The sequence below is a fragment of the Rosa rugosa genome, chromosome 7, assembly GCF_958449725.1.
Source record: "Rosa rugosa chromosome 7, drRosRugo1.1, whole genome shotgun sequence".
Classification (NCBI taxonomy): domain Eukaryota; kingdom Viridiplantae; phylum Streptophyta; class Magnoliopsida; order Rosales; family Rosaceae; genus Rosa; species Rosa rugosa.
In genome coordinates, this window is record NC_084826.1 from 3,942,245 (window position 1) to 3,956,041 (window position 13,797).

The 13,797-nt window shown below is 35.0% G+C and overlaps 2 protein-coding genes across 3 annotated transcripts; one reads left to right on the top strand and one right to left on the bottom strand.

The window, feature by feature from the left end:
- The first annotated feature begins 91 nt into the window (after positions 1 to 91).
- On the top strand, positions 92 to 12,905 carry LOC133722676 (nucleosome assembly protein 1;2-like). Its single transcript, XM_062149548.1, has 8 exons — positions 92 to 100; positions 411 to 539; positions 703 to 784; positions 862 to 923; positions 11,910 to 12,079; positions 12,155 to 12,323; positions 12,431 to 12,474; positions 12,755 to 12,905. Exons 1-8 carry the CDS (start codon positions 92 to 94, stop codon positions 12,903 to 12,905), a joined length of 816 nt encoding a protein of 271 aa, XP_062005532.1.
- Positions 1,513 to 5,448, bottom strand: LOC133722044 (uncharacterized). 2 transcript variants are annotated; one of them, XM_062148853.1, is made up of 8 exons: positions 5,333 to 5,448; positions 5,162 to 5,235; positions 4,919 to 5,045; positions 4,319 to 4,725; positions 4,006 to 4,233; positions 3,822 to 3,914; positions 3,231 to 3,344; positions 1,513 to 2,346 (listed from the first exon to the last, which is right to left on the bottom strand). In XM_062148853.1, exons 4-8 carry the CDS (start codon positions 4,721 to 4,723, stop codon positions 1,753 to 1,755), a joined length of 1,434 nt encoding a protein of 477 aa, XP_062004837.1. In that variant the 5' UTR covers positions 4,724 to 4,725; positions 4,919 to 5,045; positions 5,162 to 5,235; positions 5,333 to 5,448; the 3' UTR covers positions 1,513 to 1,752. The 2 variants fall into 2 exon arrangements, with proteins under 2 accessions (XP_062004837.1, XP_062004836.1); XM_062148852.1 differs by lacking the exon at positions 4,919 to 5,045.
- Positions 12,906 to 13,797: the final 892 nt, after the last annotated feature.

Below are 13,797 nucleotides of genomic sequence, written 5' to 3' on the forward strand. Positions count from 1 at the left end.
ATGAAGGGTACAACTCGTTTAAATTTTACCAAATCAATGTCTTAGACTGTAGTCACCTCCAGCTACTGTTATTCCATTGACAAGGATCGACATGTTTCCTGTATAGTTCAACAATTCGAGACAAAATCATTGAGAATAAGGATTTGGCGAAGGATTTGTTACAGGTATATATATTTATACCTAAGTACTGTAGTCATTTTTTTTATGATATTAGAATATATGTTGTATCAGCGCAGATGAATTAGCAGTGTCACATTCTTTTACATCTTTTCTTTCAAGTAGTACATTAAGTGTGTGCAAGCCTCAAATTTATTAAAATTAATTTTTAGAAAAACAAATAAGCCAAACGGACAATTTTTGTTTTACCAGCAGGGTTCTATTCATTGAAAATGTTTATTTACCATTTTTAGGAGCTGCGGTTCTTTAGACATGGTAACTACACTGTATACAAGCATCGTCTGCTGAGATTACGGTATCTCGAGGTTGGAGCACAAGTGGAAGCAGCATACCTGAACCTTTACAAAACTATATACGAAAAGGTATGCATGACCTCAGTAGGCAATTTGTTCTTATTACATTGATCTCAAGTCCTTCTATATCATGATTTCATTGGAACTCAACTTGGTGTTTTTGAATCTGCTTTAATATGCTGTTGATATGCATGATGAATTCCTCAATGAATCATGTAACTGTCCATTGTAGAGATATGAGATTGTTAATGGTATAACTAAAGTTGGAGAGAAAGATGAAGTTGCAAGGGACAAAGGAGATGAAGCCACCAAAGGTGCCTATATTATATGAAATTCACATTTTCAAAATGCATGCATGACATAGTGTGATGAATTATCTCTTGTATTGTAGAGAAAGGAATCCCTCAATTTTGGCTTACTGCAATGAAGAATCATAAATTACTTGCTCAGGAGGTGAGAAAGAGATTGATAATCTATTTATTTGTTAAATTAAACATGAAGTTAGCTGTTAAATTTCCTCAAATCACTACTAGCAAAACTGACTTTACACACTGATTCAAATCAGTGAATATAAACTCAAATAGCCACTGATATCTGTGTGGGAAGCCCTATAGCCACCCTACACTCACACATTTAATTTCTGTCCCATTTGAGGGGGGTGGCCTTTGGTCTCTCCACACTGATAGAAAAATCAGTGTGAATTATTTTGTGGGACCCATTCGTTTATCAGAATATATAAATAAAATTAGAATGTAAAATTAACTTCAAAAAATCTGTGAGAACTATTACAAAACTAAAATCAGTGAGGCAAAGTAAGAAACATTAATCTGTGAGAGAGAGTAAAATTTCATTCTCCACCTTCAGTAATTTATTACACAGTAAAAAAGTAAAATTCAAATACACTAGGATTTTTCCAGAACCTGTACCAGTAACTTATTGCATACTAAAAGACCTCATTCCAACACATTAAATCGAAATAGATATTAATTTCTCATTTCTAAAGCATAATTGTTCACATAATTACAAAATACAATTCATATAGTTTCCAGAACACATTCCTTAATGCATTGAAAGTTCTTGGAAATCAAAACAAGGTAATTGTTGATGAAGGTGGAAGACCACTATGACTTTCCCCTTCAACAACAAATTCCTTGTCCAAGAACATCACTATTCTAGCCCACCTATATTTACCATGTCCACTTCATTAAGATTAGGCTGAGAGTAGTTTATCACAAAAACAAAAGCTACTCTCATGATATTTACATTGCCATAACTCACCATGTCAGTTTGTCAAAGTTCTTGGCATTTCTGGGCGATATCCATGCTGCATAGATGGAGTTGGAATGACTGGAATATTACTTTGTGGCTGGGTTGAAGTAGCTTGTGTAATCTGCTCCACAAACGCTTGTGATGCGGTGTCTATGCCTGAAAATCCAGCTTCTTTCATCCATTGACCCATTCTTAGAACTGCTCTTTGCTCCACCATCTTCAAGTTATCTTCCATTATTCTCATCTGATCTCTTTTAAATTTTTCCATCTCTTCAACCATTTTCTTCTCCCGTTCAGCAAGTTCAGATCTGATCCTTTCCTCTCTCTTAGCAGCCTCAACCTTCTCCCTTTCAGCTTCACTTCTTAATCTTGCAGCCTCCAACCGTTGTTCCTCGAATTTAGCTTGCAAAGCCTCCACAGTTTTTGAAACTGCCCTCTTTTCAGTATGAATGTAAGGAACATCCCGCCATTTGACTCCTGCTCCAAGCCCCCTCACTATATTGCGCTTTTCTACCCCAAGAACTTCCGCGTATATATCTTCTCTAACTTGTGGAGTTATTTCAATATTCAACTTCTTTCTTTCCTCCTCGGCATGTTCATATTCCATCTGCAATCAAGTTATATAGAGTATGAACTACTGATTCAATGATAACAAGCAGCAACAATAGTTTAACAAGCTTGATCACAAACTGCAGTATAATAAATGGCAATGATATTTGCTGCAATATATGATTGCTTTACAATGTTATCTATCTTATACATTTAATATTTACCATAACAGAACTTCAGACTAATATATGAGAGGGCATAATGTGGATAAGCAAGTAAAAATAAAAAAATAAAAGTTTAATAACTTAAACTAAGATAGACAAGTAATCTCATGCAACTTCAGACCAAATAAGCTTCAATCACTTAAACTTAGGCCTCAAAAGTTGGAAACAACCATGAGACATCCAAAAGCACAAAAAATAAAAGAATAATACACAAACAGAGAGAGAGAGAGAGAGAGATCCCACTACATTTCTTTATAGTGCATAGAAAACCATGCTCAGTATAGCAATTCATTTGCTAAATCATACTTGATTTATTGGGGACATATTAATTAATTACAGAATCTTTTACAGTTATGTTAAGACCTTTTTGTTCTTTAGTTTCCATCTGACTTACAACTACTGATAGAAGTTGCAACCAGATACAATCAGATTGATTGATTAAGATCTGTCTTCTGTTTGCTTTCTGATCAAGATCCTTTACAAAGTTCCAAAAGTCACTGAACTCAAATTACTTGAGCAATACATTGTGGATATGACTTAATCTACAATCTGTTTAACATATATCAATACTAAAATAGAAACTGATACAAGAGATGAGCCAGATCTGTTTAACATATCAACACTAAATCAAAAGCATTTTCAGAGATGTTTCTTCAATATGAGTACTAACTTGAGTAATAATGAAGCCACAACTTAAAAAGAAAAAATCAATACTCACCACTGCCTTGGTAGATGCATCATCAACATATTGGTCTTTACAGCCTTTCTTAGAATGAGTCAACTTGAATATCTCCCACCTATCAGGTTGCTCCTCAACTCCATTTTCAACTTGCTGCAAATCAGAATGAGTTATTATATCAGCAATTATTATATTTCATTCTATTATATATTGCATTGAAGTTGTGATTGTCCAACATTATAAGTCTACGTATTTTTCTTATTGATACTCAACCCCAAAAGTTTATAATTAGCAGATTACTTGTGTAGATGAATGAAAATTGAACATATTGGAAAGTTAGCACATGTTCATGATGAAGCAGATATATATACACAAGAGATCGCAGAAGCATCCACCCTACCAAACATTTTGGCAACTCTAGTATCAAATATTGCTCTTAATGCCCATGCTAATGGGTGATAACAAGTATTAATGTCTGATTTGAAATTTTTCTGCCATGTAATGTTGGTACGGCTGAAAAACTGAAATGAACAAACAGAATTATGTCAGGAATGCATGCAAAATACTATAACTATTAAATCCTTTAACTAATATGCTTCCTATTTGAAATGCACTTTTATCAACACTTACCCATTCATGTACAACAGCCGGAAAAGTCCTTGTTCCTGTGCTATGATGCATTATCCTTTGAGAACGATTACTAACATTTATGGCAGCCTTCGTCTGTCAAAAATGACAAGTAATATGTTAATTAGAATTTGAGTTCAAAACACATATTTATAGCTTACATTACTTTGACAATTATTTCCATTACCTGAGTATCTTCCTCATCCAAATATTGAACAAACTCCTTCCACTGAATTTGATCCACCAATTCAAGATTGCAATTAAATCGTTCAGGTTTCCCTTGATTCGGTAGCCAATATTTCTGCTTCAATTGTGACTTGTGATGCTTCCAACGGTCCTGAAGCCTCTTAAAAACATAGCTTTTTATTGCAGATCTCCTAGAAGCCGTATGTGGATCTGCCCAATCAATAGTGCCCTACATTTGATTCAAAATTTCAGATCATGAGATATTCACATTTCGTGTAAAAAAATCAGTGAAATAACGTAAATCATATCCATACCTTCACCCGTTCCCATGCCCTTTTATGACTCTCACTTTTCAAGTGACGCCAATCACTAATATTGATAGGATAGAACCCACCATCAGCAGCTAAAGACCCAATAAAATTTGAGAATTGTGCACACTTCTTTCTTGGCCACAAAGGCGCTCCAAACTTGTCCCACTTAATTCTTTCTCTAACTCCATCTTCTCCCCAATGAATAATATTTGGACCTCTTGACTTTTTTGTACAACTTACATTGACTTCTACATTTTCATTGACTTCAACTTGAGCATTATACAGACCTCCTACATCTTGTGTTTCACTATCATCAAAAGGCACATTGTTGGGAAGCTGTGATTGGTTTACATTGTCCAAGTCAATGTCCTCATAGTTAAAGTCCACATTGCCGTCATAATTTGACATTACTACAAAACAACAAGGACAGATACAACAAAGACAAACAATCAAACCAGAATCTAACAAATAGCGTGGAGAAAAAACTAAACTTCAATTAGCCTTTCCACTGATGTACATAACACGATACAACAATAATACTACCACTCATTTCACAAACAAATAGAATACCACAGAATACCACAGCAAATTTACAAATATTACCTGTCTATTCCTTTTTTACTTCATAAAAGCCAAATATGATTCTCAAGAAAATTAAGCACGAAGCTTCAGAAAATGACTCCGAAAGCTAACCCAAATACTAATATCCAAGCCTATTCCTTTTTTTCATCTAGATAGAGAGAAAACGATAGAAGAGAATTAAGGCAACTCAAATACGATTCGAGCATTCACTATAACCATAACACTCACAAAAAACAATAGACTAACTCAGCTTGAATGACTTACATATTGTAGAGAAAGTGAACCTTCAACTCCAGAATCAATTTCGCTGATAATCAATTCCCCCAAAATCGTATGTCCTGTAACCAAATGAAAAATAGAGATTCAATAGAGAGACAATCAATTTCAATTAAATGAAAGGATTTCAAGATTGAGAAAGGAGATTGAGAGAATTACCTCTTTCCTTGCAAGAGGAAACATCAATTTGGAGGAAACGGCAAAATGGGTTTTGGGTTTGTAAGAAACGGCAAAATGGAATGGCTGTGAGTAGTTATGATCAAGGAAACCTAAATGGCTAGATTTAGGGAAATTATTAAATATTATTATTATTAATTTTTAATAAACGGCTACAGAAATCAGTGTGACCACCCAAATATAGAGCGCGAACTAAATGTCCCCTACCCCGCTTTTGAGATTTGGTTTTTTCAAGTCCCGCTTTTTTTATTTCATTTTTTTTTCGCAATGAATTTTTTTTCTTCTTTTTTTGGTTACATGCAATGAATTATTTTTTCCTTTGGAAGGAAAAATGAATGATTTTGAAACTTTTACTGACGATAAAAGAGTATGAATTTTAGTAAACGATAATTATTTTTTGTTGATAAAAAAAATTAGTTTTTTGCCACAAAGGGTAAGATCAAATAAAATTAATTTTCTAATAAAAAAAAGAGATTAATTACATTATTCACTTATTAGTGGATTTTAAAATTTATAATTTTTTTACCATATTGATCAAATTATCTCTATTATTCTTTCCACAAAGCATATCAATTCTGATTGAAAAAAAATAGGTAATTATCTCTTAGCGTATAAATCAAACAAGATTAAACTCATTAATGGCACTTGAAATGTTATACAATCTTTACCATAGAAATCAAATCAACCATAATTATCCATCCACATTATAGGTAAAGATTCCACATAATTCAAAATCTGTCCGAACTTAAATTCAAGATGACCTAGTCCAGATTAACACTGGCCATATCTGTCCGTGCTATTGTGACATCTTCTTCGTCATTGCTTGCACGGGTTATAAGCTGAGGCGCGTAAGGCTCTGGATCAAGATTGATACCCATATCAAAAAAATCCCTCGGTTTTGTTGTCACAACAACTTTCCAGTCTGTTTCAACAGGATCTTTCACATAGAACACTTGTAGCGCTTGGCTTGCAAATATAAACGTATCTGGTGGTGGAAGCAAGTGATTAAAGTTTACTAAGATGAAACCAAACTCGTCCTTCTTAACCCCGCGATTGGGAACCCTTCCATCAGCCCAATCTGCTTCAAATAGCAGCACTTTCCTATCATTGTAATAGTCAAGTTCTATAATATCCGATAGTACACCGTAGTAGTCGAGCATGGCATCTCTTGGTCGACGATCATTGGCAGTAGCATAGCAATTACTTGAAGCATTCACAAAAACTCCACTGTTTTGTGCATTTGATTCAGTGTCAAGTGACTTAACGTGAAATCGATATCCATTCATGATGTACTTCTTGAACCGTTTGACTTCGTTGTTAGGTCGGTTAGCCAATGCACGAATGTCCGGGTCGATATCCTCACCTTGATTTATTTTTTCTTCTATCTACATAATAAAAACTACATTTAGTTAAAATCACCCAACTTTTGAGATTTTCAAGCATCAACTAGTATTGTATATAATGAGTAATTACCAAATCTTTAAAATACTCATGAAATGATAGATTCGCCATTTTCTCAGAATCTTGTACTGAACGTCTACCCTTTTTTCTTTTCTCGATTTCCACGTGTTGTCTATTAATAGAAACATATAAGGTAAAACATCAAATTAGTTATATGAATTTATAAATTGAAGACAATAGTATATAAAAGCAATAGTTTACATAATTTACTTGAGGTGGTGACTGATTTCTGGACAGTTGATAAGCACATGCGTATGGGCACGATTTCGCTCTTCATCGGTCAACTTTACCTTCTGTGGACGTTCTAAGGCACGTCCTTTTTTAACAAACAATGGTAATCCGGGCCTTATGGTGTTTGTTGGGTCGTCAGCATTGCGACCTAATTTTGTTCGTTTTGACTCAGTTTTATCAGATAGATACATGGAACAAAATGACAAGCATTCATCTATAAGGTATCCCTCAGCAATGCTTCCTTCAGGATTACTTTTGTTGCGCACGTACTCCTTAAGAGTATGTAGATACCTGTATAAATTTTATAAATAAAATGGATATATATAAACAATAAAAACTTAAATGTTTAACTATTAAATAAAGTGATCAAAATATACCTCTCAATCGGGTACATCCATCTATACTGAACAGGGCCTGCTAATGCAGCTTCATCAGCTAGATGAATGGGGAGATGCTCCATTATGTCAAAGAATGCAGGCGGCATTATGTTCTCCAAGTCGCATAGGGTTAAGGTAATTTTCTTGGACAAATTTTCAAAATGCTTTGCTGAACCAACTTTGGTACACAATTGTCTAAAGAAACCACTCAATTCTAGCAACACCTTAATCAACTTCTTGGATCTAATGGGCCGCCGAATGGCAATTGGAAGTAGGTGTTGCATCAATATATGACAATCATGACTCTTCAAACCAACAAGTTTTCTTTCCTCGACACGTACACAATTTTTAATATTAGATGACCACCCATCTGGTGGTTGAACATCAGAAAGTACCTCACACATTGTAGTTTTCTCCCCATTTAACAAATTAAAGCTAGCTGGAGGATATTTTAGTCCATTGCTTCCTTCCGTAGGATGAAGACCATGCTTGACATTGAGAAGAACCATGTCTTTTCGAGCATTCACACTGTCTTTGTTTTTCCCTTCTATCCCAAGTAATGTACCAACTACACTGTCTGTTACATTTTTCTCAATGTGCATGACATCCAAATTATGACGTAACAACAAATGCTCCCAGTAAGGCAATTCGAAAAATATACTTTTCTTCCTCCAATTACCATAATCCAGCTCAGGGGGATCTTGAGTTGCTCGTTTGCGTTTGCGAGGCTTGTTCTTCTTGTTATTCCCTTTTCCAAATTGAACTTTCAAACCATGCAATGACCGTAGAATTTCAGAACCTGTCTTCGGTTTTGGTCTTGTCCTTCGTTCAGGAAAACCATTGAAGTTGTTTCTCCATCCACGATAGTAATGATCATTAGGCAACCACCTACGATGCCCCATAAATGATTCCTTTTTTCCATTTTGCAATCTAATGGACTCTGTATCTTCAGCACACACCGGACAAGCTTTTTTACCTTTTGTACTATATCCTGATAACATGGCATAAGCAGGAAAGTCATTGATTGTCCAAAGCACAGCAGCTCGCATGGTAAATACCTCTTTATTAAATGCATCATATGTTTGAAGCCCTTCTGTCCATAACATCTTTAACTCTTCCACTAATGGTTGCAAGTACACATCTATATTATTACCCGGTCCTTTTGGACCCGGAATGAGCAAGGATAAGATCAGGTAAGGTTGCTTCATGCACAACCATGGAGGTAAATTATAAACAGACAACACAACAGGCCATGTACTGTGAGAAGAGCTCATAATTCCAAAAGGGTTGAAACCATCACTAGCCAACCCCAACCGAACATTACGATACTCATGTCCGAAATTTGGATATTTGTCATCCAATTTCGCCCATGCTGGAGAATCAGCTGGATGTCGGAGCTGCCCATCTTTAGGCCTTTTATCAGAATGCCATGCCATTGACTCTGCAGTATGACGAGACATGTATAAACGTTGCAATCTAGGACCCAATGGAAAATAACGTAGAATTTTGGCGGGTTTTTTTTTTCCCCGCACAATTGCATCATTGCCCAACTTATTTTGTTTCCATCGGCTAATTCCACAAACATTACAACACTCATCATTTTTATGCTCTTTCCAATATAACATACAATCATTGGGGCATGCATCAATCTTCTCATATGACAATCCAATGTCCTTAATCATTTTCTTTGTCTTATAGAAACTATCGGGAAGAGTTTCACCCTCAGGAAATGATTCCTTCAATAGATCCAGTGTTTCAGAAAAAGATACATCACTATTGTTGTGTAAACACTTAATCTTGTACAACCTGACAATAAAATCAAGCTTCTTAATTCGTGCACCGGGAAACAAATCAGTGTCAGCATCTTTAAGTAGCTCATAGAATTTTCTTGCATCCGGGGTTGGACCAGAGTCATGATCATCAATTGGTTGTGTCGAAGATTCCGGCATATTGTTATCACTATGAATCCCAAATGCATCCTCCAACATATCGGGCATATCATGGTCGGGCATAGGATGGTGTGTGCCTGAGGGACCGGCCATATCGGGAGTAGATGAATGGGGTAATTGCTCACCATGTGACTGCCAAGGCATATTTACATATCTATTCCACATGCCGATATCACGCATATGTTCCGCTACCACCATTGCAGTTTTATAATACCGATTCTTACATTCCTTACAAGGGCATTTGATCTTATCTACAAAAGGAGAAATTTCGAGTGAACGATTGATAAATGCCTGTAGCCCTGAAATATATTCATCGCTTCTTCGATCAAGAAATACCCATTTCTTGTCCATCTTCGTCAACTATGAACTGTGATCAACAACTGCATGATAAGAAAATTATTAAAATCTCACATTATGAATGAATCAACTATCACCTTATATCTTCATTCCTAAGGTGTAGATCCTAACCCATTCAGTAATGTTATATTATGTATTGCCTTATGGACACCTATTCATTGCTACATGTTTTTGAAAAATTCGGCAGCACTCCGCCTCTGATCCCACATGTACACAAACTTAATATGCACAAATGGGATCATAGGTTCGAGCCGACAAAAGTTTCAGAAACATATAACAACAAATAGATATCATAAGCAATACATAATATAACATTACTAAACTGTCCAAAAATGGGACAATTCAAGAATTAGGCATGGAGGCATCAAATTCCAATACCTAATTCTTAAACGGGTACTAAGGTTCTAATGAATGCATATTCTGAAAAATTGAATGTTAAAATAGCATTCAATTTTTCAAAGAGAGATATACCATCAATAAAATATTAACCTTTGAAAAAAAAATCAAAATCAATCTAAAATCTGTATCTTGAATATATTGGAAATACACTCTATAACAATCAAACATTTATAACAAGCATCAGTTATAACATGAATATACATATCTGATCCAGCATTTATAACAAAAACATTCTATAAATAGAAAAGGCAATATATCATCATCCTCTACAACATAAAACTAATAAGTAACTAATTTATGTAATGGAATTTTTATTGAAGAGGTAGAACATCTATTTTATCCAAAAAGATAAAAACTCATAAATATGACAAAAATGGTAGATTTCTTCTAATATGAAGTGGATAGAGTAAAGCCAAACCTCTTCAAAATTATCTAGGAGCTATGATGAGGGAGGGCTTCCATCAAAATGAACAAGGAGAACATCCATTAAAATGAAGAGAAGATCAGAATGATGAGCGAGAGAAGATAAGAGACACAAAAGGGTTTAATCTGTTCCTGATTGTTTTTAATCCTCAATTCACACTGATATCTGTGTGTATTAACAAGAGTAAAGAAACTGATATCCGTGTGAGATGAAAACATGTCACGTCATCTGTCAGTCAAAGATTCGCACGGTTATCTGTGGGAAAGTAGCAGTTGCTACAGATAACTGTGTAAATCTTCATACAGATATCAGTGCCCTTTGACATTCCTCAATTCACACTGATATCTGTGTGTATTAACCTCAATTCACACTGATATCTGTGTGTATTAACAAGATTAATGCTGTGAGAAATGCATACATGTCATCTCCATATATGTCAATTAAAGATTCACACAGATATTTGTGGGAACCAACAATTGCTACAGATAACCGTGTAAAATTTCCTACAGATATCAGTGCATTTTTGACATTCCTCAATTCACACTGATATCTGTGTGTATTAACCTTGACATTCCTCAATTCACACTGATATCTATGTGTATTAACAAGATTAATGCTGTGAGAAATGCATACATGTCATCTCCATATATGTCAATTAAAGATTCACACAGATATTTGTGGGAACCAACAATTGCTATAGATAACCGTGTAAAATTTCCTACAGATATCAGTGCCTTTTTGACATTCCTCAATTCACATTGATATCTGTGTGTGTCTTAACAAGAATAATACAAACTGATATCTGTGTGAGATGCAAACATGTCATGTTCCTATATCAATCCAATATTTAGACGGATGTCCGTGAGATAGTAGTAATTTCTACGGATAACTGTGTAAAACTTCATACAGTTATCAGTGCCTTTTCGATTTTCACACAGACAACAGTGTGAAAACTCATTGTAACAGATGTATGTATGAATGAAAATTAGTTTGCAGATTATAATTTTATTATTTTTGACTGATATGTGTGTATGAATGAAAATTAGTTTGCAGATTATAACTCACACAAATATCAGTACAAATTAAATAATTAGTGCATACAGACATCTGTGTGTAAATAACTCACACAAATATCAGTACTAATCAAATACTTAGTGCGTATAGACAACTGTGACAAAATAAAGTCACACTGATTTCAGTGAGAAAAAGTGTAAACATTTGCTTCCATGGGACCCATATAATTAGTTCACACGGATATCTGTTTCTATAAGTTAAAACCCACTGATTAAAAATCAGTGTGAAAGTCAGTGTGTTTAAAATCAGTGTGGGTTGCTGATTTTGCTAGTAGTGAATGCATATAGATCACAGAGCACGATGAAGAGGCGCTCAAGTATCTGAAAGATATCAAGTGGTATAGGATATATGGGGGAAGTTTCAGGCTGGAGTTTGTCTTTCAACAGCCTAATCCTTATTTTGAAAATGAAGTCCTGACCAAATCATATAAGCGGCCTCTGATGGAGAAAACAACTGGGTAGTTCTATTTTCTGCTGTTATATTGATGATGTCTCTCCTTCACATTTCTTCTGAAGTTGGGGTTACCTTGTAGGTGTGTCATCAAATGGCATCATGGTAAAGACTTGACACATAAGTTTTTAGAGGGAATGTCGAAGAATTCCAAGCGCATGACCAAATCCTGTGAAAGCTTCTTTAACTTCTTCAACCCTCCTCAACTCTGTCTTCACGAGAAACATATTGATTATAATGATGGATATCTAGTAAGTTTGGATTTGTTCATAGTATCATAGTCGATCTGTTAATTAAATGAACTAATTAATGATATACAATTTTCTTAAATCTAGCTCATTGATGTATATGATCGCAGAATGAAGAAGTCAAAAGTAAACTGAATTATGATTTTTACATCGGGTACGTACTATTTTTCAAGCTTAATTCCGAGTTATGAGAGTTTACAAAAAATACTTTAACGTATAGCCAAGGAATTTTTGTGAGGCATTCTGTCATTGCACCTCGGTAAAGTCTGAGCAGTCGGTAACTTATGAAATTTGTAAATATCTACAAGTTAATTCATTCTAATTACATGTACGTTATTAAGATTTTGTCGGTGCTCTTATTTGATAATGATGCTTACGAAGCTATGTGACATTCCTAGTAACTTTTCCAATGACATGTTGTTGGTGTTATGTAGTAAAATAATCCGCGACAAAATCATTCCTCATGCTATTTCATGGTTCACACGGGAGGCTCTTGAACCCGGAGGTGAGTTTGAAGATTTGCAAGATGATTGGTATGATTACTCAGATGATGATGAGGACGCGGAGGCCATCAAGAATTTGTGAAAGCTAGATTGGCGATGAATGTCAGTGATGTATAAAATTATTAGAATTCGTCTCTATTTCTGTCTACTGGTTTGGCTAGAGTACAGCACCGCACTAATTGCTCACGAAGACAGAGTCATAGATAATTTAAACAATTTTGTTGTGTTTGATTATTCTTGTTACAGTATGGATTCATTTTGCATTTGAGTTTATGACAGTTGTTGTTTTTGAGCTTGCTTTTAGCATATGTTGTTGTGTTTGGTTATGTTAAGAGAGTACAAGTCAAATGCTGATGGTCATAGTCAATAGTTCTAAGTCAGTATAAAACTATAAATAGGATAAGTGTTACCAGATAAGTGGTTAGCCATTTAAGCATTGTAACAAACACACAGAAAATTCCAATTCTGTTCAGCTCTCTTTCTCTCTTTGTTCATCGTCTTCTTCGCTCTCACAAATCTTAGGGTTTTGATACACAACTCCATAGCCAATCTTTCATGCTTTCTGGTATCTTCTTCATCACACCATGATTTTCAACATGGTATCAGAGCCCATGGTGGCCTGATCCTTGGTTCATCATCAAGTTCTCCACTGCGATTCCGATCGAAAGCCTAAGTTCTTCTTCTTCCTCCTTTGTTCTTCATTTTGTTGTTCAATTACCAGTAGAAAGATCAAATTTGTTCAAGGATTAAGCAAAATCAACAAGAAAATCGTATATAGAATCATCAATTACCAAGTGACAGGTCTACTCTGTTCTTGATTTGTGAAAATTGGTTCGTGAATCAAGTACAAGATTTGAAGAAAAATGGCATTCCCCACTCAAACCTACAGCACCATCTCTGTTCGTTTGGACGAAACAAATTATCCAACCTGGGTCTTTCAGATGCAACATCACCTCAGAGGTCATGGTCTCTTG

What these genes read in the sequence shown, in the direction of transcription:
- LOC133722676 (XM_062149548.1), top strand. An exon ending in ACAAAACTATATACGAAAAG is followed by an intron (nt 540 to 702) that starts GTATGCATGACC and finishes TGTCCATTGTAG; the next exon opens with AGATATGAGATTGTTAATGG. An exon ending in CTGATGGAGAAAACAACTGG is followed by an intron (nt 12,080 to 12,154) that starts GTAGTTCTATTT and finishes GTTACCTTGTAG; the next exon opens with GTGTGTCATCAAATGGCATC.
- LOC133722044 (XM_062148852.1), bottom strand. Translation starts at nt 4,723, where the DNA reads ATGTCAAATTATGACGGCAATGTGGACTTTAACTATGAGGACATTGAC. An exon ending in TGGATGAGGAAGATACTCAG is followed by an intron (nt 3,915 to 4,005) that starts GTAATGGAAATA and finishes CATTTTTGACAG; the next exon opens with ACGAAGGCTGCCATAAATGT. An exon ending in CGGCTGTTGTACATGAATGG is followed by an intron (nt 3,345 to 3,821) that starts GTAAGTGTTGAT and finishes TCTGATTTGCAG; the next exon opens with CAAGTTGAAAATGGAGTTGA.